This window comes from Eretmochelys imbricata, chromosome 3 (assembly GCF_965152235.1).
Source record: "Eretmochelys imbricata isolate rEreImb1 chromosome 3, rEreImb1.hap1, whole genome shotgun sequence".
In the NCBI taxonomy this organism is placed as follows: domain Eukaryota; kingdom Metazoa; phylum Chordata; order Testudines; family Cheloniidae; genus Eretmochelys; species Eretmochelys imbricata.
The window spans coordinates 210741856-210768921 of NC_135574.1; the positions used below are offsets into that span (position 1 = coordinate 210741856).

Below are 27066 nucleotides of genomic sequence, written 5' to 3' on the forward strand. Positions count from 1 at the left end.
TTCCTGGGTTAGTGGTTCTGTTGTGTGGTATGTGGTTGTTGGTGAATATTTGCTTCAGGTTGCGGGGCTGTCTGTAGGCCAGGACTGGCCTGTCTCCCAAGATTTGTGAGAGTGTTGGGTCATCCTTTAGGATAGGTTGTAGATCCTTAATAATGCGTTGGAGGGGTTTTAGTTGGGGGCTGAAGGTGACGGCTAGTGGCGTTCTGTTATTTTCTTTGTTAGGCCTGTCCTGTAGTAGGTAACTTCTGGGAACTCTTCTGGCTCTATCAATCTGTTTCTTTACTTCCGCAGGTGGATATTGTAGTTGTAAGAAAGCTTGACAGAGATCTTGTAGGTGTTTGTCTCTGTCTGAGGGGTTGGAGCAAATGCGGTTGTATCGCAGAGCTTGGCTGTAGACGATGGATCGTGTGGTGTGGTCAGGGTGAAAGCTGGAGGCATGCAGGTAGGAATAGCGGTCAGTAGGTTTCCGGTATAGGGTGGTGTTTATGTGACCACCGTTTATTAGCACTGTAGTGTCCAGGAAGTGGATCTCTTGTGTGGACTGGACCAGGCTGAGGTTGGTGGTGGGATGGAAATTGTTGAAATCATGGTGGAATTCCTCAAGGGCTTCTTTTCCATGGGTCCAGATGATGAAGATGTCATCAATATAGCGCAAGTAGAGTAGGGGCTTTAGGGGACGAGAGCTGAGGAAGCGTTGTTCTAAATCAGCCATAAAAATGTTGGCATACTGTGGGGCCATGCGGGTACCCATAGCAGTGCTGCTGATCTGAAGGTATACATTGTCCCCAAATGTGAAATAGTTATGGGTAAGGACAAAGTCACAAAGTTCAGCCACCAGGTTAGCCGTGACATTATCGGGGATAGTGTTCCTGACGGCTTGTAGTCCATCTTTGTGTGGAATGTTGGTGTAGAGGGCTTCTACATCCATAGTGGCCAGGATGGTGTTATCAGGAAGATCACCGATGGATTGAAGTTTCCTCAGGAAGTCAGTGGTGTCTCGAAGGTAGCTGGGAGTGCTGGTAGCATAGGGCCTGAGGAGGGAGTCTACATAGCCAGACAATCCTGCTGTCAGGGTGCCAATGCCTGAGATGATGGGGCGCCCAGGATTTCCAGGTTTATGGATCTTGGGTAGTAGATAGAATATCCCAGGTCGGGGTTCCAGGGGTGTGTCTGTGCGGATTTGATCTTGTGCTTTTTCAGGAAGTTTCTTGAGCAAATGCTGTAGTTGCTTTTGGTAACTCTCAGTGGGATCATAGGGTAATGGCTTGTAGAAACTCGTGTTGGAGAGCTGCCGAGCAGCCTCTTGTTCATATTCCGACCTATTCATGATGACAACAGCACCTCCTTTGTCAGCCTTTTTGATTATGATGTCAGAGTTGTTTCTGAGGCTGCGGATGGCATTGCGTTCCGCATGGCTGAGGTTATGGGGCAAGTGATGCTGCTTTTCCACAATTTCAGCCCGTGCACGTCGGCGGAAGCACTCTATGTAGAAGTCCAGTCTGCTGTTTCGACCTTCAGGAGGAGTCCACCTAGAATCCTTCTTTCTGTAGTGTTGGTAGGGAGACCTCTGTGGATTAGTATGTTGTTCAGAGGTATTTTGGAAATATTCCTTGAGTCGGAGACGTCGAAAATAGGATTCTAGGTCACCACAGAACTGTATCATGTTCGTGGGGGTGGAGGGGCAGAAGGAGAGGCCCCGAGATAGAACAGCTGCTTCTGCTGGGCTGAGAGTATAGTTGGATAGGTTAACAATATTGCTAGGTGGGTTGAGGGAACCATTGCTGTGGCCCCTTGTAGCATGTAGTAGTTTAGAAAGTTTAGTGTCCTTTTTCTTTTGTAGAGAAGCAAAGTGTGCGTTGTAAATGGCTTGTCTAGTTTTAGTAAAATCCAGCCAAGAGGAAGTTTGTGTGGAAGGTTGGTTTTTTATGAGAGTATCCATTTTTGAGAGCTCATTCTTAATCTTTCCCTGTTTGCTGTAGAGGATGTTGATCAGGTGATTCCGCAGTTTCTTTGAGAGCGTGTGGCACAAGCTGTCAGCATAGTCTGTGTGGTATGTAGATTGTAATGGATTTTTTACCTTCAGTCCTTTTGGTACGATGTCAACTAATTCTGTCAACTAATTACTGTGTGCCCTAGGGGTCAGCTTAACTGCATTGCTCAAGGCTGTGGATTTTTCACATCCCTGACTGATGTTGGGGTTGGCCTAAACTTTTAGTGTAGATCAGAGCTGAGTGTCTACACTGGGGTGCTGCAGCTGTGCTGCTCTAGCATTTCAAGTGTAGACAAGCCCCTACTGTGGAGTAGAGCAGGCCTTTACCTTGGAGCTTGCCACTGAATTACTATGTAGCCTTCACTTTTCCATTCCAGGTTCCCCATTAAAACAAACATAGGGAAATATTTATTTACACAACACACAGTCAATGTGTGGAACTCATTGCAAGGGGATGTTGTGAAGGCCAAAACTATAACTGGATTCAAAAAAGAATTTAGATAAGTTCCTAGAGGATAGTTGCCCTGATGGCTATTAGCCAAGATAGTCAGGGATGCAACTCCCATGCTCTGAGTGTAAGCCTCTGACTGCCAGAGGATGGATCACTTGATAATTGCCCTGTTCTGTTCATTCCCTCTGAAGTATCCAGCATTGGCCCGGGGTTGCCAATTTTGGTTGCACGTATTCCTGGAGGTTTCATTACATGACATAATCTTTAATTGAAGAGTCATCTTTAATTGCTGGGACTCCAGGACAATCCTGGAGAGTTGGCAAGCACAGGAAGACAGGCTACTGGGGTAGATGGACCACTGGTCTGACCCAGTATGGCTGTTTTTATGTTCATATCAGTAAAATGAGGTGATGATCATTCCTATCCACCCACACACATAGGATCTGAGCAGTCCTTTGACTATAGAGATGCTAGGTACAGTTGTGTTATTTGCTGTGAATCTCTAAAACTCCAAGCCTGCAAATATTTAGGCTGATAAATCAATCCAGGCATAAATTCGTCCTACTGAGTTAACATAGTGATTTGTATTTGCAAGATCAAGGCCTTAGTAGTTCTTCCAATTATCGGAACCTCTCTTTATTCATGTTTGGATGTCCCATAAATTCTGAGCAAATCAGCTCTGACTGTATAACTGGATCTATTGTGCAGATGGCATGCAGTAGGGAAATTAGATGGGTCACCTCTTGGGGAAAAAGAGAAAGACCTTGTCTACACTATAGGTTACTTCAATGTAATTGATGTCACTCAGGGGTGTAAGCACTAGTGTAGACAGCACTAGGTCAGCAGGAGAGCTTCTCCTCACGACATAGCTATCGCCTCTCGCACAGACAGGCGTTATTAAGATGATGGGAGAGCCCATCAGCTTAGAGCATCTCCGTGACAAGCACTACAGTTAGAAATAGCAGCCTGCACCCCACAACAGGCACTGTACAGCAGTGACTGCTGCTGTGCCAGCCGCAGAGCCCCCCACAGGGGCAGCAGTGAGAGAGGGAGGGGGGCCAGGGGTTCCTTGCACTCAGGCCACATGCCTGAGGCAACCGCAGGGACTCAGAGACCCTGGTTAGGGGCATGCATGCTGCGAGTGGGGAGTGCACAGCAATGCACAGGGCTGCAAGGCGGGAGCCTCAGCCCCATAGCGGGGGAAAGAGCCAGCCCCTGGGCTAGAGGAGGGGCGGCCCTAGCAGCAGAGTGGGGGCGAAGCCAGCCCCCTGGGGTAGAGGAGGGGCGGCCCTAGCAGCAGAGTGGGGGCGGAGCCAGCCCCCTGGGGTAGAGGAGGGGCGGCCCTAGCAGCAGAGTGGGGGCGAAGCCAGCCCCCTGGGGTAGAGGAGGGGCGGCCCTAGCAGCAGAGTGGGGGCGAAGCCAGCCCCCTGGGGTAGAGGAGGGGCGGCCCTAGCAGCAGAGTGGGGGCGGAGCCAGCCCCCTGGGGTAGAGGAGGGGCGGCCCTAGCAGCAGAGTGGGGTCGAAGCCAGCCCCCTGGGGTAGAGGAGGGGCGGCCCTAGCAGCAGAGTGGGGGCGGAGCCAGCCCCTGGGGTAGAGGAGGGGCGGCCCTAGCAGCAGAGTGGGGGCGAAGCCAGCCCCCTGGGGTAGAGGAGGGGCGGCCCTAGCAGCAGAGTGGGGGAAAGAGCCAGCCCCTGGGGTAGAGGAGGGGCGGCCCTAGCAGCAGAGTGGGGGCGGAGCCAGCCCCTGGGGTAGAGGAGGGGCGGCCCTAGCAGCAGGGTGGGGGCGGAGCCAGCCCCCTGGGGTAGAGGAGGGGCGGCCCTAGCAGCAGAGTGGGGGCGAAGCCAGCCCCCTGGGGTAGAGGAGGGGCGGCCCTAGCAGCAGGGTGGGGGCGGAGCCAGCCCTACGTGGGGGGAGGAGCCAGGCCCGTGGCGTCAGGGCAGGGCAGCCCCGGAGGGGAGGAGCTAGCCCCGCAGGTTGGCGGGGGGAAGGGCCCGTTCCGCAGCCAGGCGCGCGCTCCCCTGTCACGTGGGGCGGCGCGCGGAGCTGACGCGGCGCAGGCGCATCGCGCGGCGATCGTGGGGCGGCGCGGCGGGAGTCGCGGAGCCGGGGCGGCCATGTCGGGCGCGGCAGGCGCGGCGGGCTCGGCCCGCAAGCGGCTGCTGAAGGAGGAGGACATGACCAAGGTGGAGTTCGAGACCAGCGAGGAGGTGGACGTGACCCCCACCTTCGACACCATGGGGCTGCGCGAGGACCTGCTGCGCGGCATCTACGCCTACGGTGCGGGCCGGGGCCGGGGCCGGGGCCGGGGCTGGAGGGGCCGGGCCGTGCGAGGCGCTCCCCCAGGGCCCCGCGGGCCTGGCTCTCCCTTGCCGGTCCCCGCTGTGGGGGGGGGGTCCCCGGGGCTCCGCGCGCGTGGCCGCCGCCCGCCTCTGGCCGCGCTCCCGCCCTGCGCGCGCTCCCGGCGTGCGCGGAGCCGTCGCACAAAATGGGGCCGAGCGTGGGCGCCGGGCGCGTGTCCGCGGCTCGGCGGCGCCTCTCCGGGCCGGTTCCCCGGCGGGCGGGCGCGGCGCGGCGCGGCGCTCGCTGGCCCGGGCTCCGTGACAACGGGCGTAGTGCGGCCGGGGCCGGCTCCCCCTCGCGCGGGTTCGGCTCGCCGCCGCCCGCCGCCTCCCGCGGGGCAGGCCGGGCTGGCGTTAAGCCGCTTTCAGCGGGCACGTGTCTGCTCGGCGCGGCAGGGCCCTGGGCTGAACGTTGCCCCTTCCCGTCGGCAGCCGCCGGGCGCGTGGCCCCCTCGCCGCTGTGCCTCCTCGGTTTGTGAAAGACGGACAGCGCCGTAAGGTGTCTCTCTTTGAAACAACATTCCAGGTTTTGAGAAACCATCAGCGATTCAGCAGAGGGCGATCAAACAGATTATCAAAGGAAGGGACGTGATTGCACAGTAAGTGGAGTTGCGCGCTGAAGGAGGAGAATGGAGGCGCTTTGTTTTTAAAATGGTTGTTAGCAACTTAGCTCATCTTTCCAAGGTCCTCCGAGCTTTTTAAAATAATGGTATTAAACAAACCTGGAAATGGTCAAGGTTTCAAGAATGAGATATCACCAACAACTTATTGTTGGCTGTGATTGCATGAAAGAAAATTCACCATCTACAACCTTAAAAAAATGCCGCACACAAGCAGAGTTCAAAAACAACATTGGGCTAGATGTGATCGCAGCTGAAATGTCGTTCCCCCCTCCCCCGTAATAGTTCACTGCTTCTCATTTTATCATCCTTCTGTTAAAAGGAAAGCAGGGCAAGAGATGCACGTGCTATCGCCTTGAGTACCTGTTGTCCCTACAATGACTGCTGCCATTTCTTGATAAGACAAGCGTTGGGGAAAATAAGGGTTAGATTCTGCCAATGGATCTGCCCTGGTGTACTTGTGTCTGTACTGATGCATTTTCGGGATCTAGCCCTTATTTGTGATTGTATGGTTTTCTGCAGACAGCGTGTTTTCAGATGTTAATGTGAGTGCTCACTAAACTACCTGTACCTTTTTTTTGTAGTCTTTATATAGAGTTATATTTTAGGATTATACATTTTCAGTGTGTAAAATATGGTGAATGCTCTATTGCTTATTTACTACATAATTAACATTTTGCTCATGGTTTGTCAGGCTGCATTAGGATGGTAACTGGAATTTAAACAGCATATAAAATCAATTTTTATGACTAAAATAAGCCCTTAGTACATGATATATTGTGCCATATTTATAAAGCTTGACCTCAAATGTTAATTTCCCTTTCCCCCGATTCTCTTTATATAGAAGAGTGGTCTTTAACTCAAAGTTTTTGCTAGAGGCTCTTGGATTCAGCAGTTTATTTAAATGTTTTAAAACATTATAAAAAGAAAAGGAGGACTTGTGGCACCTTAGAGACTAATTTATTTGAGCATAAGCTTTCGTGGGCTACAGCTCAATTCATTGGATGCAAGCTCACGAAAGCTTATGCTCAAATAAATTGGTTAGTCTCTAAGGTGCCACAAGTACGCCTTTTCTTTTTGCAAATACAGACTAACACGGCTGTTACTCTGAAACCTAAAAGATTATAGTAAGCTTAGGTCTTAACATTTTACATTAAGTTCAGATTTTATTTTAAACAGTTTTTTTTTTTTAAGTCTTAATCATTTAAACAATTTAAACTTTTTAAAATTTTTGTTCACACTGCTGAAACTTGAGTGGTCTAATGTAGAACTTATTAAAGCACAGATCTGGCAAATGTTTATGTATTCATTTAAATGTGTATGCAAAAGTTTGCAGGATTGGGCCTAAGTAACATATCTAGCCCTGTCTACCATGGGAAATTGTGTACACTTGTCTACACTGATGAACTTCCCTAAAACTTCAAACAGGTTTACTGGTTTTAAAATCTGATGGGATGTTTTTGTAGCTGAAACCTTGGTTTTACCTAATATGCCAGTGCTAGCCCATATTGGTTATGAGCTAGCATCGTGAAAGTCAATCTCAGGATTCAAGTTCTTGCCTGTAATAGGGTTCTGTCAAAGCTATGGAAGTGACCCACGATTGACAATGAGGGTCAGCCAGAGAGCCTATCTAAGCAGCCCCTAACCAGGGTTGACAACAGCTTGGGAGCTCATGTAGAAAAGCTATACTATTTACTACACCCATTACAGAAAGCATACTACAATTCTATAACAAGTGTTGTGTGGTGTGACCTCCTGTAGATAAGCTCCCAAGTTGTGTTCATCTGTATCTGAGTAACAGTCTAGCTGGGCCTTCTGGTAGACCTCTGTTGTCAGCCGTGTCTATCTAGTGGCTGAAGATGACATTCCAAAAGGAGAGAGAATTGGGCTTGTGCCGGATGTTTCTCCTTTGTCAGGGGAGAGTGTCGAAGGGTTTTATAAAATCTGCTGCTGCTTGTTTTCATTTAGAAATCTGGGATTTTTTCTGCCATAAAAGACTTAGCCCTGTCTACACTAGGAAACCATCTGAAAATCTTCCACTGCTGCTTGCAGTGGTTCTTCCATGGAGTAAGCAACAGTGGGAGCCCTGGGATTGGCTGCCAGTGTTTTTAAACACTGTCCTAGAACCCTGTTCAGAGCAGGCTGAATCAACTTGTTAAAACAGTGGCAGGTTCTTAGCATTGCTAATGCCAGTGGACCTGAACCGTTAACCAGTGGTGGGAAATTTCTCTGTTGTCCCAAACTAGTGCCTGGGATAGCTGGAACTAGGGAAATAGCGACATTGCAAGTGTAGAGGGTGGAAGTGGAGCAGTGTAGAGATTTTTAGTCATGGGTTAACACCTGTTTGACTTCAGTGACTATTTGAATACAGGGGTTGGATAAAGATCTAGCACTACACCTTTAGGCTATGTCTACTCTACAGTCTGTTGGCATAACTTATGTCACTCAGGGGTGTGAATAAGCTGCCCCCGAGCAGCTGTTACATCGACGTAAGCATTCGTGTGCCCAGCGCTACATCGGAGGGAGAGCTTTTCCCACCAACATAGCTTCTGCTGTTCGTGGAGGTGGTCGACGTAGAGCGTCTTCACCAGACGCACTGCAGCAGTACAGCTGCGCATGTAGACATGCGCTCAGTTGAGATGTGAGCTCCCAGTAAACATGCTCTAAGACTCTCAGGAAAGTCTTCTAGCAAAGCCGGAGAAGCAGACTTGATATTCTTGGAGAGATCTAAGGTAAAATACAAGCAGAAAACACCTTTACCAACCCCTCTCCCTGCTTCTTTATGACCTGTTTTTCAAGGAAGCAAAATCATTCCCGAGTCGTCATCACAGGCGAATAGTCCCTTAGTTTGGAGACTGGGGGTTCCAGAGCTGGGGATTTACTAGTGTCAAACAAGGTTTTTTTCATTATGCAAATGACAGCAGTTAGCTAAAATTTTGTAAGGTACATTGTTGAAAATTAACATTGTTAATTGTAAAATTGACTATTAAAGGATGAGCAGAAAAGTTAACTATTTTGTTTTGGGGAATGTTAAAATTAGCTGGGTGTGTTCTCCAGAAATAGATTCTTAAATGCTTTATCTTTTCAGGTCACAATCTGGAACAGGCAAAACAGCAACATTTTGCATCTCTGTTCTACAGTGTTTAGATATTCAGGTAACTTTCAGCACTTAAATAGACTACATTTTACAATTTTAAAATGAAACTTTTGAAATAGATTTAATAATTTATATGCATTTATTGTTAAGACTACAACTGGATGAGTGAAGCTTTAAACTGAAATCTTCTAACCATAGGCAATGGAATTTGTCCAATTTAATTTAGTCAGAGATTTTGGCTAAAATCCACTTCTGCAGAAATTTAACTCTTGAGGTCTACTTGGCTGTATTCCTATATTTTAATAGGCGTCACTGGAAGACAGACGTGGCCATCTTCTTTCCACCTTTCCCATGCAAGCAACCCATGAATTCATTGGATCCACTCATGTGACTTAGAGAATTGTGGCCTAAGGAGGTTCTTTAAGGGAAAAATACTGAAATTTCATCACAATAAAGCTGATTTTTCATTATCAGCCCCGCCTTCCCCAAATGCTCACATTTACATTCTGTAAATACTGAAGTAAACGATCAAGCAATTATAAAGAGACCAATAGTCCCTTTACAGTCTGGCTTCATTTATGAGTCTGATTCTTCCTCTCGCAGCTCCCTGCAGTCTAGTAACTTTAAAATAAATTCACATTTTCCAAATGCTAAATTTAATTTTATGGGATGTTTACTTAAAATTTTCAGTGTTCCCAGTGGAAGAGATTTAAATTTTCGTCTCTTTGATTTTTGACTAGTAAAATTATACCTGAGAAAATCATCTGATAAATTGTTTCCATCTTTCATGGGAAGTCCACTCACCGCTGGTGGCACCTCCTCCAGGTGTTGCGCCCTCCTGGAGCGGTGTCTCTCCCATTGTCCTCTTGCCCCAGGAGCCGCAGCCTCCTCCCTGCAGCTTCGCCCTTTGGCCAGGTCACTATCTTTGCTTCCCCGTGCTGGGGTAGCAAAGTCTCTCTTGACAAATGGGCTCAGGCAGTCTTCCTGGCCAGCTGGTGCCACTTCCTCAGCAGTTGGTAGGGGAATCTGGGGCAGCCCTCTCATCAGTAGTGAAGGCTGTTCCTTGCTGCTTCCCCTCTCTGGGTTTGCCAGCCTCCCAACTCCCTCCCCGCAGGGAGCAACTGTGAATTACCCATCTCCACAGATTGCAAACACTCCTCCCTCTTCTTAGGGAGTGACTGCAGCCTTTCCCAGCAGCCCCCACTGTCAGCTCTCTGGTTTATATAGGCTCTTCTGGTTCCTGCCCAGGTGAGCTTCTTCTAATTAAGGCTTCTGTCTTAATTCCCCCCAGCTTGCAACCTCATAGATTAATTGGCCCCTCTGGCCTGCCTTTCAGGGCAGGTATTGGGAGGGCACACCATCATATTCATGTGCAAGCAAAGAACAAATACATTCATAATTAGTAGTTTTCGGAAAGTAGGACTGAGTGTCTGGTTGTAAAAAGAAAAGGAGTACTTGTGGCACCTTAGAGACTAACCAATTTATTTGAGCATGAGCTTTCGTGAGCTACAGCTCACTTCATCAGATGCATACCGTGGAAACTGCGGTATGCATCTGATGAAGTGAGCTGTAGCTCACGAAAGCTCATGCTCAAATAAATTGGTTAGTCTCTAAGGTGCCACAAGTACTCCTTTTCTTTTTGCGAATACAGACTAACACGGCTGTTACTCTGAAACCTGTCTGGTTGTAGCTAGCATAATGAAAAACAAGCCTGTGGAGTGAAACATGCTGCTGGATGATACTGTTGAATGTGATTTATGCAGGGAGGTATTCTCGTGTGAGTGGGTTCGAGCAGGAGCAACTTCCCAGATGCGTTGATTGACCCTTACGCATTTTGTACTAACATCTATGCTGAATCCTTCTTGGTTTCTGTCATTTCCAAGCCCTTTGGTATCCACTGCCCCCGTTATGTTTGGGTGATATTGGACTTGTTTAATTTGTCTATTGTTTCATTCAGGTCCGTGAAACCCAGGCATTGATCTTAGCACCAACAAGAGAGTTGGCAGTACAGATTCAAAAGGTAAGAACATTTGAAGCAGCCAAACTTTTGAGCACATTCTTCATGCCTGTAAGCTCTTTCCAGTGTTTTACAGATGTTGGTAAGTGCCAAGTGTTACTAGAACAGTTGGGGACTTTTTAGAATTTTGTCAATTTGCAGTGATTATTTTCCTCCAGAGAAAATGAAGTGGTGGCACATATACTTGTTACTGTATCTAATACTGTATTAAGTATAGTAACAAATTGATAATACTACTGGTTTACTGATATTCCATAGGAATAACTCTTGATTAGCCCAAAAGTACATATTTTGTTGCTTGCTGAGGTACTGTTGGCGCTCTTAATGTTAGACTCTCTGACTGTGCAGTGTTGGTTGTTCCTCTTCTTATCATGCTCACATGGTACAACAGTTAACTTTTTGGCATTGTAGTGATCCTTCTGTAAACACAGCTGTGATGTGTGCAGATCTCTTGACGGTGTTGTGAAGCTGAATTTATTCATCTTTTCTGTCCAGTCTGGGTGGGAGATTGCGGGTTTAAAAGATGTCCAGTGGAGTGGGTTGAAACCTTTGCCTTGATGCTGTAGCTTTTTATCCTGGATTTTTGGAATGTGGCACCATAGCATTTTCTCTTTCTTGGAACTTCAAAAAATCCCACGGTGTGTCCTGTGATTGAGAAACTCATACATAGCTAGAAATGCCATAATCAGAGAAAGTGTTGCCTTATTGATACAGATTGCAATTCCTCTGTTTAAATTCAGCTGCAAATTTTCAGACACTTGTGATTTGACCTACCAACTCTAATTTAAATGTTGAGGGAATTAGATTAATCATGGAGATACTATGTTCCTGCCCATGGTCCTGAAACTCCCTTATCAGTGCGGGAGGTTTGTGTCTCTGCTGCTATTTCTGCATACAAAGTGTCACTGGAAGACCAACATGGCCATCTTCTTTCCACCTTTCCCATGAAAGCAACCCATGAATTCATTGGATCCACTTATATGACTTAGAGGATTGTGTCTCCAAAGATGCCTAAAGACATGACAGCAGTCCTCCCTTTCCCACTCTTGCTTTACAGAGAAAGCACAGGAATAACACTATAGGCTGGAGCAGGGGGCAGAAAGGTGTGTGATGTGGAAAGATCTGCATATAAATAGCAGGGTGCTGCAAACAGGGAGGGATCTGTCTAGGGATCTCATTGCAAATAGTTTACGTGGTGCTATTGTAAACTGTCTAAATATTTCTTCTATGCTGATGTGACACAGGGCCTTCTTGCTCTTGGTGACTACATGAATGTACAGTGTCATGCCTGTATTGGAGGCACAAATGTTGGTGAAGATATCCGGAAATTGGATTACGGACAACATGTCGTTGCTGGCACACCAGGCCGTGTGTTCGGTAAGGAGGTCACTGGCTAGCTATGCCATATCTGGCTTAATACCCAAGATACACATAATTATTCAGGATAAATTTTGTATACTTCATGTTTAAGGGATTGTTCTGCTCCTGCGAATGTAAGTGGTATGAAAACTCCATTTAAAGGGATACTGTAAACCTAAACACCCTAACTTTTACCAACCATTAATAGTAACGTCTAAGATCACTCCTGCGGAAAGAATTGGAGAGAGAGATCATTTTGTAGTTGTTTTCAGTTTATCATGTATAGTCAATTTCACTTCTCTGAATAATCGGTTTCCTGTTTGTGTGGTATTTGCACAGCAACAAGGCAGAGAATAATTTACGAGGAAAATGTTATTGCGTACCCCCAGAAATGGGTATGAGGCTCGGGGGAGGGGTAGGAGCTGAAGCTACTCAATTGTTTTTTAATTGACTAGATTAAAAATTGTCTGAATCCTTTTTATGTGGTTTGTAAAAAGTTCTCAGCAATATATTTCCACTCGAAACTAGCTACCAATCCTCCCCTTTTGGCTAGCCCAGCGTGCCAATGCAGCTTTGTTTTCTGGCTTCTCTATAATAACTTCAATTTTTACGGCTACTGAAAGGGGCCTGGATGACAGTATTGGAGACTCAGTTCCTTTAACTGTGCAGGCATGGCACGGCATGGGCAGCAGCAGTACAGGCTTCTCACACTGCCCTGCCAATGTACGTTAGTGCTGACTTATCTCCTGGGCTGAATAGCCCTCCTGTTCAGTCCTTGGACTCTCTGAGCCTGGCAACAAGTGTCAGTTCTGGTTGTATTTATAACGTATTGATATGTTTAGTTTGGAAAAGAGGAGATTAAGGGGTGGACATGGTAGCAGACTTGAAAGGCTGCCATAAAAAAATGAAGAAAAGCTGTTCTCTCTTGTCACAGGGGGCAGGACAAATGGCAGTGGGTTCAAACTTCAGCACTGCAGATTTAGATTAAATCTCAGGAAACGCTTCCTAACTGTAAGAACAGTGGAACAGACTGCCTAGGAGGTTGTGGAAGCTCCATCCCTGGAGGTTTTCAAAAGGAGGCTGGGTAGCCATTTGTCCTGGATGGTTTAGACACAACAAATCCTGCATCTTGGCATGGGGTTAAACTAGATGACTCTGGCGGTCCCTCCTAACCCTGTGATTTTAACATGGAGCCAGTCTTCATATTCCACAAAATGGGAAATAGTTGGTAACTACCCTCCTGGTCTGGATTGACCCCCATGGTAATAGTGAAAGGCTTCCATATCACAGGACCAGGGGCTATTCTGAGCCATCCAGAAATAGGAACGAAACCTGGATCCGTGTGATTGGTTTCTTGTGCAGCAGTTTCCAAAGGATATGCACATCTCTCTTTCCAGCTGAAGTCCCCCGTATCCTGCTGTCTCACTGGTGTTATGCAAATGGCTGCAACTCACCTGTCCTATCTTCCTTGCCTCAGATAGCAAGTTGTGTCCTGGGGCTTGGAATTCTGAATTTTTCCCCCCGTCTTTGGTCCCTTAACTGGCATGTGAGGAGCCAACCCCGAATACAATATACTCTTGTTTATTCAAAACCCTATTATCCAGATTTCCACATTATCCAAATCCCGTCCTTGTCCCCAACACCCCTGCCTGCATACAACCCCCCAGTTAGCCACTCTGCCTCCTGCTGGCATGCAGCCCTCCAGTGAAACCCCCTGCGACCCAGGTCCAACTGCCTATTCGCACATCCCCACCTTCTCCCCCCTCGCCACCATCTTGCACCTCTGGGAGGGAGGAACAGCTTAGTGGAGAGGGAGGGATAGCTTAGTGGGTTGAGCATTGGCCTGCTAAACCCAGGGATATGAGTTCAATCCTTGAGAGGGCCATTCTGTGTGACAGTTGTTTTTTTTTGGGCGGGGGGGAGGGATAGCTCAGTGGTTTGAGCATTGGCCTGCTAAACCCAGGGTTGTGATTCAATCCTTGAGGGGGCCATTTAGGGATCTGGGGCAAAAATTGGGGATTGGCCCTGCTTTGAGCAGGGGGTTGGACTAGGTGACCTCCTGAGGTCCCTTCCAACTCTGATATTCTGTGACTCTGCTGCAGAGTTGCTCTTCTCACCTGGTTAATGCTGTAGCTCTGGCCCTGGCAGATGCAGCACCGAAGTGCCCAGCTCCCTCATTGGCACAGCCTCCATGCTGCTCCTTGGGCAGCATGCAGGATCCAGTGCTGGGGCGCACACCAAACTGAGCAACCACAGAAGGAGCCCAGCTGCTAGGGAGTCTGCTGCTTTGCTGTTACTGCACATGTGTAGTGACAACAGTGAAATCTGTACCCTATCCATCTGTTTCCTCTGCAAGGGAGAGCCCTGGGAGGGTTGGGGTGAGAGGCTGTCCTTTCGATTATCTGAACTCCCAACTATCCAAATAGTGTGAGGGACACAGATTTTATTTGGATAAATTAAAGTATACTGTGTATGATTTGTGGGGCTTGCAAAGTGGTGTCAGGGCTGCAAGCACCCTGGCCTTCCTAGGTTGCCACATGAATATGGGGCAATGATATGGAGAGAATCGCTGCCCCAGCGGAATGCATAGATCAGTAGAACTGTCTGATGGTGGCGGTCAGGGAGTATTGCAAGTATCTGTGTAGCTGGAAACTTTCATGATACTGAACTGGAATCTTGCAGATATGATTCGTCGTCGAAGTTTAAGGACTCGTGCCATCAAAATGTTGGTTTTGGATGAAGCTGATGAGATGCTCAATAAAGGTAAGAAATACCCTCTGCACACCTTTCTCCTTCCTCCACCTCATGCTCTAGTGTGCACAGCACTGGGAATCCTGTTACCAAAGGGCGTGTAATGTAGCTGCTTAGAACTTCAGTAGCCCTGTGGCTGTACTTGCTACACCTAATCTGATACAGCGAGAGATCCCTTAGGAAGAACGCACACCCCTGGAACTAGTAGTCAGCAAAGCCTCAAACTATCTCCATTTTCTGTGGGGTTCAGTGGTTCTGCAGCGTGGGGGATAAGATAGAGTTGAAGTTGTTTGGGTGACTAGCTGTGAATTCACTACTTTCTAATGTTTGTCTTTAAGCGTAACCTTAATTTTGAATTCCAGAGTCAGTGTAAGAACAAGGTTTTCACAGAAAATGCAAACATTAACACTGCTGTGCTATTTGGTTTGCTTTGTCAGGTTTTAAAGAACAGATTTATGATGTGTACAGATACCTGCCCCCAGCTACTCAGGTGGTTCTAATCAGTGCTACCTTGCCTCATGAAATCCTGGAGATGACCAATAAATTCATGACTGACCCAATCCGCATCTTGGTTAAACGGTGAGTGATGCTCCCACAAGAAAAGCAGCTGTCGAGTTCCACCAGAAGTTGGGCTCTTGTCAGTCTCTGGAATTAGTCTTCCTCTGTAAGTGATGGCTTTTGAATGTGATTGCTTCAGATACCTTCATTATTGGACTAGAAAGGGACTGGTTAAGGCTGTAAACTTGGTTTAAAGTGCAAAGCCCATTCAGATGTTTCTTCTAGTTTGGTGCTGTTTGCCAAGCAGCTTGCAAACCTTCTGTGCTAAAACTTGGGATAGTTTTGTTCTGCAGCAAACATCTCTCCTTCATAGAACTCTGTAGCTTCCCTCCAGCCTGGCTGGTAGCTCCCTACTCTGCTCCCCAAACCACTTCTGCTGCTTTTTCATGGCCTTCTCCCATGCAGTGCCTTCCTAGAGATCCCTTCTTCACCTCCGTCCTGCCACCTCTTGCTCCTCCTATAGAGGTGACCCAGAAGATATTTTGATGCCTCCTCTCACATCTTATAATGTGTGAGGTAGGTCTGAAAAGTGCTGCACCTTGGAAATACCTGGAAAGCTCAATTTGGGCTTCCTGGGTTTTGCTGGAAGACTTTTGGGGGAGGTGAGGTCTGATATGTCTCAGCTTTCACATCATAACCAAAGGGGATGGGGTGTTTGGATCTTAAACAGATCTCTCTTGTCCCAAATTCCCATTATACATTGGAATTCTATGTGTGGCAACAAAACCAGAGTTTTAAGCAGGATAAGTAATGGGTCCTTCCCCTTGCTTAGCCATCTCTCTTGTGATGTCATGATCGCATTAGATTTCCAAAAAGAGAAGGAAGACTTGTGGCACCTTAGAAACTAACACATTTATTTGAGCATAAGCTTTCCTGATGCATCCGATGAAGTGAGCTGTAGCTCACGAAAACTTATGCTCAAATAAATGTGTTAGTCTCTGAGGTGCCACAAGTCCTCCTTTTCTTTTTACGAATACAGACTAACGTGGCTGCTACTCTGAAACCTGTCATTAGATTTCCCGCCTTTCTGACAGAACTCCTAAGGTCAAAAGCAGCAGCATTGAAAATCTCACCTTTTGGGTCCTCTGTGTGTAGTGCACGCAGGGCACAAGCTCAGTTTTGTCATGCGGGTCACCTTTACGTCCATCCTCAAAGCACGCTTCCCAGAGAACACGTCTGAACCATTAACAGTACATGAACCATTCCCCAAATCTGCATAACCCTTAGGTTGTGCGCATCACTCCACATAAGTGGGTGCATGACCCTTAGCCTCCCCTGCATCACTGCTTCCTGTTGATTTAGGCCCCAATCCCACAAGTTGGTCAACACATGCAGACTCATTTAGCCCTTCACTGGGGTTCAGCACATGCACACAGCCCTCTCACATGGAACAGCTTGCAGTCAGAGCCTTAATGGAACTTCCAGGCAGGGTCTCCCTCTGTCTGCTTTTTAAAGCACCATGTGCATGTAGGACCTTGTGTAAATGAAATATCAGCAATTCACAGTGTATGTGACAATAGTATGAACTCTGTTCAGCGTGGTTGGCAGGCTGAAATGTATTGGCTTACAGACTGCCCTGAAGTGTCTGTCTATTAAAAGACACGATGGCTTTTTTCTGTCTGCAGTGATGAATTAACTCTGGAAGGAATCAAACAGTTTTTTGTGGCCGTGGAAAGGGAAGAGTGGAAGTTTGATACACTGTGCGATCTGTACGACACACTCACTATCACGCAGGCTGTCATCTTCTGTAACACCAAGAGGAAGGTATGGCAGCTACGAATCAGTGTTCATGTTTACTTCTTTAGTGGTGGCTGTGGTGTTCCCTGGCCTGTCAGAGTTATCAGAATCTAATAATGTGAGACTGAAGACTAGAGGCCAACTGTTAGCCATGGGAACTGTTAATCTCTTACTTTAAACTGCAGCCTTCTGCTCCTGGCGATTGACTTTTAGTAACAAAAGCCTTGAGTGGATATGCCAAAGAAAATTCCACTCACGGGTTAGGATCCCTCTTCTAACAGCTTCTTTCCAGGTTGTTCCTAGTAGAAGTAGGGAGAATCTGCTGAGGAGTCTGGAGGATTTTCCACTACTAGCCATTTTTTTAAATCAAGACTGGACTAGAGCCAATCTTTTAAAAAACATCTAAACAGGAATTGTGGGGATGGTCTGTGGCCTGTGCTATGCAGGTCAGACTAGATGATCACAGTGGTCTCTTCTGGGCTTACAATCTACTCTCTGTCATGCCTGCTGGCCCTTGGTTACAGTGATCAAGCCTCCTGGCTCAGGTGTGTTGGGTGGGATGAGCCCTAGGCAGTGAAGGCTGCTGAAAAGAGAGGAGGAGCATTGTCTTCCCCGCCCACCCAAACCTAGCCTGGGAAGTGTCAACTAATTTACCTGCAGCAGCCAGTGGAATTGTAAATCATGTTGCTGTTGAACTACCTAGCCAGTCTTTTAACTAACCAACATGAACCGTGACTTGATATTGACTAAAGGCAGCATGTAATGGGCAGTAGAACCAATTGGAAGAGAGATTTTGTGCCCTGATTTGAGACTGTTCAGCTAGTACCTTATGGAACTAGAACCAAATGGCACTGGGTGCCTGTTTGAGACATGCTAACCTGGTGCTGGGTTTCTTGTTGGTTAGGTTGATAGTGAGCTAGTCACTAACCAGTCATGTGCTGTCATATTGCCATCCTGTCCACTAACAAAATTGCAATCAGAGGTGGAGTTGCCCGTTTAGAACAATAAAATTGACTAGCAAGTAGAGATCCATAGTCCCCTTGGGACTATTAAAAACAAAAGTGAACCCCGGGAGGAAATTCACTTAATCCATACATGGGGGTTGGGAGAGAAAAATACAACTTTTTCTATCACACAGGCAAGCCCACTGCTAGGTTTGGATCCCCCTCCTGATGTATAGGGACAGCTTGAGCTGTCACTCATGGATATTTAGGAATAGTGGAGCTTGCTCTTTCTGGATCAGCTGTCTCTCTCCCTGGATGGTTTTACTGCCCAGGCAAGTATATTGAAGGGGGGTCCAGCTGTCCCCATGTGGAGTTAGTCCTGGCTGTTACTTATTAGCTAGTAGGAGTCTTGCAGGTGTTAGTTCAAATGCAGTGATCCACCGTTGCTAGGATCGAATTCACTGAACCTTGCTTTGGGTCCGTGCTCCATAAATAACGGAAATGCTTCATGTTCCACAGGCAGGATGCTGACTGCTTTTTCCTCCTGAAAGTCTAATCTTCAGAAGCAGCCATGGAGATGTCTTGTAGCTCCCTCTAACATCTGTGCTTTTTCATGAAAGCTCCATAAGAGGGTGCTTCTTCAAGCATGACTAGCAAACTATTATTTCAGGAACAAACAGCACGATAGTACATGTACAGAACTAACCCTCACTACCTGTTTGTGTGCGCAGGTAGACTGGCTAACGGAGAAGATGAGAGAAGCCAACTTCACGGTGTCCTCAATGCATGGTGATATGCCACAAAAGGAGAGGGAATCCATCATGAAAGAGTTCAGATCTGGGGCAAGGCAAGTGACGTAAATACTCCTCTGTGTATGGTGTTACAGCAAGAGACCAGGATTCCCCAGTGTCCTATGGAAGACTGGCTGAACTATGCCTTCAATATCTGTCCTTCTGCATCTCTGCCCTGAAAGCCCCCTTCACCTTTTCACCCTCATTTCTGGTGATTCTAGAATAAGCTATAAGATGAAAATATAAGTTCTGAGACTCTCACTGAGATCACTGGACTGCTCTTCCATAGCACCTCAGGGTGGGGGACCGCTGCATAGGCTGGGTGGAGAACTGTGATGTTAGAAGTAGAATGAGCCCATGGTATTTATTAAGAGTAGGTGGGAGCTGGAGAAAGCTGCAGAGATTGAGCTTCATTTCTCAGCATGTGGAAGGAGTTGCCTCTGACTGTGCCATACCAGGCAGCTGCTGTTGAATGTGATACTTTGTACTGGAGGTTTTTAGCCCCCATCTTCCCTGACCCTAAAAGCTCTAGTTTCTTGTGTATTCTGCTGAGTCCTCCCTGGAGGAAGCACATAGCTAGTTCCCCCTGTTAAAGAACTAGAAGAAGGAGCCTCCTGCTGAAGTGGCAGAACATGAAATGACTCATTCCATCTGCTGAATATCAAAATGAGCTTCTCACCAGCTGTCCTGTCATCAAGGGGCTGGCGTGAGCAGTTTGATTACAGTAGAACCCCTGTTCGATGAACTAATAGGGGATCGAGGAGTTTGCAAAATTGAATACCTCAATTGTAGTAGCTCCAGTGTGGAAGTTGCAGCAGGTGCACTGCATCACTGTGTCCTTCAAAGCACTGCAAAGCCACTTAGTGTCAAGGGATGTCAACTTATCCATCAGCATCACATTTGTTATGCCATGTGTATTTTGTCAGGAAAATGATTTGTATAACTGGTCAGTCATAAGATTCATGTTCGTAAAGTTGGAGTTTGACTGTAGCTCTTTGAAACAGTTTTCTTATTAACTAGTTTCCTAAAGCTGCTAAGTGACACTCGGCATGTCAGTGCACTGCAGGAAGAGGGTTGTCAGTATCTCCCTAACTCATTTCACAACACCCTTCCTGTGGGATATGAGTGTAATAACTCTGCTCTTCTCTCTTGGCAGCCGCGTGCTTATTTCTACAGATGTTTGGGCCAGGGGGTTGGACGTTCCTCAGGTGTCCCTGATCATTAACTACGACTTGCCCAACAACAGAGAACTGTATATACACAGGTACAGGAATGGCTACTTTTATTAAGTCTGATTGAACTATGACTACCCAGTCAACTAATCCTGGATCCTTTCCTTCAACAGAATTGGTAGATCAGGTCGGTATGGCCGAAAAGGTGTTGCCATCAACTTTGTAAAGAATGATGACATCCGTATCCTGCGTGATATTGAACAGTACTACTCTACCCAGATTGATGAGATGCCCATGAACGGTGAGTGTAGGGTGCATCCAAATATGACTCCTAGCTCAGCTGGGCAGAATGGCAGCTGCCTCCTAACCTAGTTGTAGATCACCATGTAAAATATTACAACAATCAAATAGGGAAATGTAAAATACTAAATTTTATTGTACTGAAGTTTTTGGCCATTTGTAAACTCAAATCCTGGTGGACTGACAGGTGCTTGTATTCCAGTGAAGAGGCTGAAGCAGTTACGTGCATTGGCTGCATTACTGTATGCTGCAATCTGTAGCATGTTCAGCATATGCTTAACTTATGTTCTCTCTCTTAATTCAGTTGCTGATCTTATTTAAAGAAGCAAGACACCTTGAAGACCAGTAGACGGGGAGAGCTCCATTTTAGACTTACTTTACAAGGACTCAGTCTTACGTGGTATTTTTATTTAACCGTGAAATTTTTGAAGTTCCCTTGGAGGAACATTGCCCTTTTCTTGATGTAATCTGCAAATTAGGATTTGTGTAAATAATGTGTTCACTTCCATTCTAACTACTATTTTCAATTAAAATTTTACCATAAACTCTTCATCTGCTCACTGTAAGTTGGTAACTGGGTCCAAAGAGGGGTGTGTTACAGCAGGATGCAGCGTTATGAAAGGGCAACAGCTGTCACGTACTGAGGCCCCTCGACAACATAATAGGCAAACCTCCCAGTCATGTTTGTTCCAGTTGTAACATTCCTGTAAGTTCTGGCTCGTTTGTGTAAGGAAAGAAAGCCACCATGAGGCTGAACTCTTCCACTCTTGGAAAGCAAATAGTACTAGTTAATGAGATAACTTCATGGTGGCTCACTGCACAAGCTGTTTACTTTTTTACCAGACCCAATGTGAGGACATCTGTCTCAGTGAGGTTAGGGTTATCTGAAGTGACATGTCAGTGGTGGTAGACTGTGGAGTGCTGAACAGGAGCAAATGTAAGAGCAACATGACTGCTTGGGAGTTAAAGATTTTGAAGGGCAGAGAGTGTTAGGGGAATGTCTTGACCTAGACAACTAGGTTTCCTTGTAGCGTTTAGTCTGACAAACCTTATTCAGGGGGTTATTGAAAGCAGCAGGGGTAAGTTGAAGCGGCAGGATGGAGCAAGAGAATGGGGGGCTGGTCAGCACTTAGTCTGACATTTACAGGAGTCTCTGCAAACCTGTAAGCTGAGCAAAAGCATGATTTATTTAAAAAAGTATATTAAAAGAATAGTCACAGAAACCCAACCTGGATAGTGTGAAGGTTAGTTCTATCAGTAACAAAAAATAAGGATTACAGTAGCTTCAAGGGGCTCTAGTTCTTTTACTGCACAGTTCCTCTGTTCATTCAGCTAAAAATAAATGTCTGGTAACTTTCAGGAGCTCCAATCTTCTAACATGAATGGGGCTGGAACTTGGTAGGAGTTGCAGAATTGGCAGCCCCACACATCACAAGGCAGGGGTCCCTTATTAAAGACAGACTTTAAAAAATTACCTCCTTCCCTTGGTGAGGGGAGGAGCTGGTGAGCAGGTCAGAATTTACTATTGTCATCTCACTGCCCTGGCCAAACCTAGCCAGCAGCTGGCTCCCATGGTCTGGAAACAATTTCCATAGGGGGAAGGGCACTTCCTATTCAGTGCACTGCACTTGATCACTACCATGAGCTGTAAACTGCAGCATGAGTAGATTTTATGTTCTGTTAGGTGAAAGGCTGAACTCTAGCTCCAGTGTCAAGTTTGGGATTTCAGTTTCAAGTCTTATTTCCAGTACTGCTAATTTGTTGGAGTGAACTACTCTTTCAGAGCAGCAGTTATGTTAATATATATCTGCAAAAAGGAAAGGAGGACTTGGGGCACCTTTGAGCTTAACACATTTTAGTTGAGCATAAGCTTTCATGAGCTGTAGGTCACAAAAACTTATGCTCAAATAAATGTGTTAGTTGCTAAAAGTGCCACAAGTCCTCCTCCTCTTTCAGAACCAGCATCAAATGTGCAAAGTAAGATAGGTGGTGACATGCAGGGAGGTCTGGCTGATTCAGCACAATGGTAGGTGGTTGTCAGTTGTAACATGCCAGTGGTGTCAGATATTGGACAGTCACTTCACCTGTGTTTCCTCATCTGTAAAATGAGTAATACTTACCCCCTACTCCACAGGGGTGCTGTGAGGATTAGTGAGTGAACAGCTGGACAGTTCTTTAGAAAATAAAGTTCTAGAAAATGCTTAATACTGTACTTTGTTGTGGGACAGTATCCTTTGCTCATTCAGGTTCTTGAGGGTACCCATCACTGAGCCTTGCTGGTGTAGCTAAGGCAGGAGGAGGGTCTCTGACACTGGTTCTACACTGCAGTCCTCCCCCAGCACAGTCTGGATCCACATCAGCAGTCAGGCTTGGCGTTTGAGAGAAGAAGGTAGCCTACTGAGCTGTTCTAAGCCTTTCAGAAAGGAATCAGTTTTAGTTTAGAAGTAATGATCTTTACAGCAGGACAACACACTTCACCCTCAGGAGGCTGTTTATAGAAGCATGGCAAGGTTTACTCCTTGGCCAGCTGGCTAAATCTAAATCAGCATCTTCTGAGAGAGTCTACAACTATCAGAAAAATCCCAGGTAGGGATTCCCTTGCTTTGCTCCCAACTTAACAGAGGAAGAGGCATAGCTTGATGCAGACATCAGAGAAACAGGTGCAGTTCAGCACTTCTGATTCTCAGCCAGGGTCAGGGGTGGTGGTCTGGATTCCAATTTAAACTGTCAGTGACAAACAGGTGCAAACACTCAATCCAAAAGGAATAGCAATACACTTTAGTGTAGCCTGCTGAAGAGGTTTCCTGCTCTCCTCTGTTGCTGGCAAGAGGTGTTTTGATAAGTTCAGTAGGAGCCTGGAAGCATGCACAATGCTGCAGAGCAAAGGGCAGCTACTGTCAGTTCTAGGCAAGGACAAGGGGGGGGGCTCAGCCAACCTCTCTTTCCACCACCAGTGTTTGGTCTTTAGAACATGCTTAGTGTCAGCCACCCATTCAGAATCTATTTGTTCGGAGCCAATAATGTTCGGAGCCAATAAAGTATCTAAAATTAATGGAAGTTGCAGAATTAATTAGAGCTGAGGATGAATCAACTGTATTAAGGATAGAGATTGTAACAGGAATCCACTTTATTTCAGCTATAGTGCATGCCCACATTTATCCATCTGTTGAGCTGATATTTGACTAGCTTTAGAAGCAGGTGATTTCAGATGCTTAGCTTACTCAACATGAGTGGCAGGCACCAAAGAATGGGATTCACTGAAGCCGTAGGGAGCTGTGTAAGCCACTCCCTAGGAAGTGACAAGGAGGGGTGTGGCCTGCTCAGAGGTAGGGAGACACTTAACTTTGTTTGGGAGGCAGTCACACTGCCACTGCTGAAGTTAGGTACCTCAAACAGGCCAGCCCTTTTGCATGGAGGAGGGGGTAGAGACACCTACCCACAGCAAAGTGGTTAGGAGGTGCACCTGGGATGTGGAAAACCCAGATTGAAGACCCTGCTCCAAATCAGGCAGAGCTAGGATCTGAAAACAGGGCTTCCAGATCCCATGTAATTGTGCTAATCCCTGGGCTGTTGGACAGTGACACTAAATAGAGCCCTTCAGCTCTGTGCAAGAGGGTAACACTGCCCAACTGTGCAGTACTGGCCTGACAGCACCCCCCTAGAGGAGGCGAGGTGCTCTGCTACTTAGAAACAGAAGACAGATGTATTTTAGAAATGATTTTTAAGCTTAAGTTTTAAAGCCTTTACAAGATTTAAGCAGCTGAGATTTTGGTGTAATCATGACAACTGGAGCTTTAAGAAAGTTTTAAAAAAATCACAAAAATTGTCAATGCTGAAGAGGCCACTTCAAGCACCTGCTGGATCCTTGGCTCCACAACATGGGTTGAGAGATGGACATTGGTTTAGAATTTGAGTCAGAACATCACACGCAGTTTTTCTTGAGTGTTAGAGCAGCACTCATGTTACAAGTCAGCCAGACTCCTGGCTTCAGCAGTAGCTTTTTCCTCTTGTTGCCATGAAAAGGGAGATGAAAGTTGAAGGCCTGTACATACAGCTGGCATGAATGCTCCATTCTACTCTTGCACAACAGTCTTGGATACAAGCAGCCACCTACAAAAGGGCTTCCAGCTGAAGGGAGGGGAGCTTCAGTGTTAAAACAGTTTCAGGTGAAATGCTTATGGTAGCCTATAACAAGCCAGTTGACAGGCATAGAATTCCTCTTGAAGAAACCTGGATGAAAGACAGGTATTGGTACAGAGATGGAAAGCAGTTCAGGAATACTGAAATAAACTGAAGTTTAACTTACTCAGTGGGTTTAAGACAAAAGTTTTCTGAAACAAAGTAGACCGTGCAGAAGTCAAACCATATACTGTAGAAGGCATGTCAAATCTTCCACTTTAGAGCCACAATTGGGAACCCAAGAAGTGTTGCCTGCAGTCATTTGATTGTAATGGCTAACATTTGTGTACAGGTTTCTAGCAAGACATCCAAGGAGCAGATGGTTTTGGGACAATTCTTCTACAGGTGACACACATCCTTCCACCACAACTTGATGGCCAGCACTGCCAGGAGTGTTAGGCTGCACCTTCAGGGGCTGTGAAGTGAGGTCGACAATCCTTCAGAAAGAAGGGAGTGCTTCTTGTCAGCAAGTTAAGGAAGTATGGGCTGGATGAATGCACTATAAGGTGGGTAGAAAGCTGGCTAGATTGTCGGGCTCAACGGGTAGTGATCAATGGCTCCATGTCTAGTTGGCAGCCGGTGTCAAGTGGAGTGCCCCAGGGGTCAGTCCTGGGGCCGGTTTTGTTCAATATCTTCATAAATGATCTGGAGGATGGTGTGGATTGCACTCTCAGCAAATTTGTGGATGATACTAAACTGGGAGGAGTGGTAGATACACTGGAGGGCAGGGATAGGATACAGAGGGACCTAGACAAATTGGAGGATTGGGCCAAAAGAAATCGGATGAGGTTCAATAAGGATAAGTGCAGGGTCCTGCACTTAGGACTGAAGAACCCAATGCACCGCTACAGACTAGGGACCGAATGGCTAGGCAGCAGTTCTGCGGAAAAGGACCTAGGGGTGAGAGTGGACGAGAAGCTGGATATGAGTCAGCAGTGTGCCCTTGTTGCCAAGGCGGCCAATGGCATTTTGGGATGTATAAGTAGGGGCATAGCGAGCAGATCGAGGGACGTGATCGTCCCCCTCTATTCGACATTGGTGAGGCCTCATCTGGAGTACTGTGTCCAGTTTTGGGCTCCACACTACAAGAAGGATGTGGATAAATTGGAGAGAGTCCAGCGAAGGGCAACAAAAATGATTAGGGGACTGGAACACATGACTTATGAGGAGAGGCTGAGGGAACTGGGATTGTTTAGTCTGCAGAAGAGAAGAATGAGGGGGGATTTGATAGCTGCTTTCAACTATCTGAGAGGTGGTTCCAGAGAGGATGGTTCTAGACTATTCTCAGTGGTAGAAGAGGACAGGACAAGGAGTAATGGTCTCAAGTTGCAGTGGGGGAGGTTTAGGTTGGATATTAGGAAAAACTTTTTCACTGGGAGGGTGGTGAAACACTGGAATGTGTTACCTAGGGAGGTGGTGGAATTTCCTTCCTTAGAAGTTTTTAAGGTCAGGCTTGACAAAGCCCTGGCTGGGATGATTTAATTGGGGATTGGTCCTGGTTTGAGCAGGGGGTTGGACTAGATGACCTCCTGAGGTCCCTTCCAACCCTGATATTCTATGATTCTATGATGGAGTAAATTGGCACCATTGTGAAGGCACTGTAGAATTCTCATTTATCTTTGTTGTAATTTACTAGATTGTCCAACACCAACCAAAAAAACCTTCAAAAGTTCTATTTGCTGTACTTTAAACTGCATCCAATCTTGTTAAATTTTAAAGAAACCACATAACCCAATATACATGCCTGTTTTAGAGTTTTTGTAGCTTGAAGGGTTGTCTCTTTCACCAACAAAAGTTGGTCCAATAAAAGATATTACCTCACATATCTTGTCTCAGTTAAAGACTTTCTCTAGACTCAAAACACCTGCTACTCCAGAAAAAAAATAGACAAGCTACATTGATGTTCCAGGTGTTTCCCTATCTGAATTTATTGCCTATTGCATGAAACAATCATGGCAGAATTCCCTTATGCGTAGTGCATGTTATTTTTAGACTTCACTTGATTCCTTGATTTGTCTGAAAAAAAATTCTAGGAGCTTTAGATCAGTTTCATGCTTTTGCTACTAGGTAAGTAACTAGGGATGCAAAACAATCCACTGCGCAACTGATCATTTTCAGGTGAAACTGAAATAGTTAAGATGCTATTTAGTTACCCTTCTTAAGTTGTCATATATATTTGAAAACATTTTCGTTCATATCAGCTTAATACATATGGAACTGAAGGTCACAATCCATAACAAAACCAAGTTTCTGAAAAATACAATCAATGAAGTTTGGAAACTGACATGCAACTCAACAAGTGACCTAGTGTGCTTTGTGGGGTATTAATTAGGATGAGATCTTATACCACCACCACTTTTGTGTGTGTGTGTTTTTTTAAAAAAAACACACAAGACTTGCTAGACAAAGTGTTCTCTTTCAAAGACAGACATTCCAGCATGAAAGGGGACCAATATACTTTCAGGTTCATCTTCATTAAAAGCTGGAGCATATATTTGTGCTAAGTACAGCATGCAATTCTTGTTTTATCTTTTCAGATTAAATAGCTGGCATGATTTATGGAGTGAGTGCATGTAAACACCATTTCTTAAAGAAGAAAGAGGAGTTTCATTTAATATATACACAACTTATTTTAATCATGTACTGAAAATAAATTACAGGAAATAACTTTAAAATGCAACAGAGGACAATAAGTTTCACAACCAACATTCCCATTGATTTCCCGGGGTGAGAGATCGCAGTGCTCAAGGCAGGTAAATAT

General features: G+C 46.1%; 1 protein-coding gene across 1 annotated transcript; it reads left to right on the forward strand.

Moving 5' to 3' along the window:
* Positions 1 to 4497: 4497 nt before the first annotated feature.
* Positions 4498 to 20676, forward strand: EIF4A3 (eukaryotic translation initiation factor 4A3). Its single transcript, XM_077814268.1, has 12 exons — positions 4498 to 4718; positions 5307 to 5379; positions 8489 to 8555; positions 10455 to 10517; positions 11759 to 11891; positions 14556 to 14636; positions 15062 to 15203; positions 16808 to 16946; positions 18595 to 18710; positions 19811 to 19918; positions 20000 to 20127; positions 20431 to 20676. Exons 1-12 carry the CDS (start codon positions 4556 to 4558, stop codon positions 20445 to 20447), a joined length of 1230 nt encoding a protein of 409 aa, XP_077670394.1. The 5' UTR covers positions 4498 to 4555; the 3' UTR covers positions 20448 to 20676.
* Positions 20677 to 27066: the final 6390 nt, after the last annotated feature.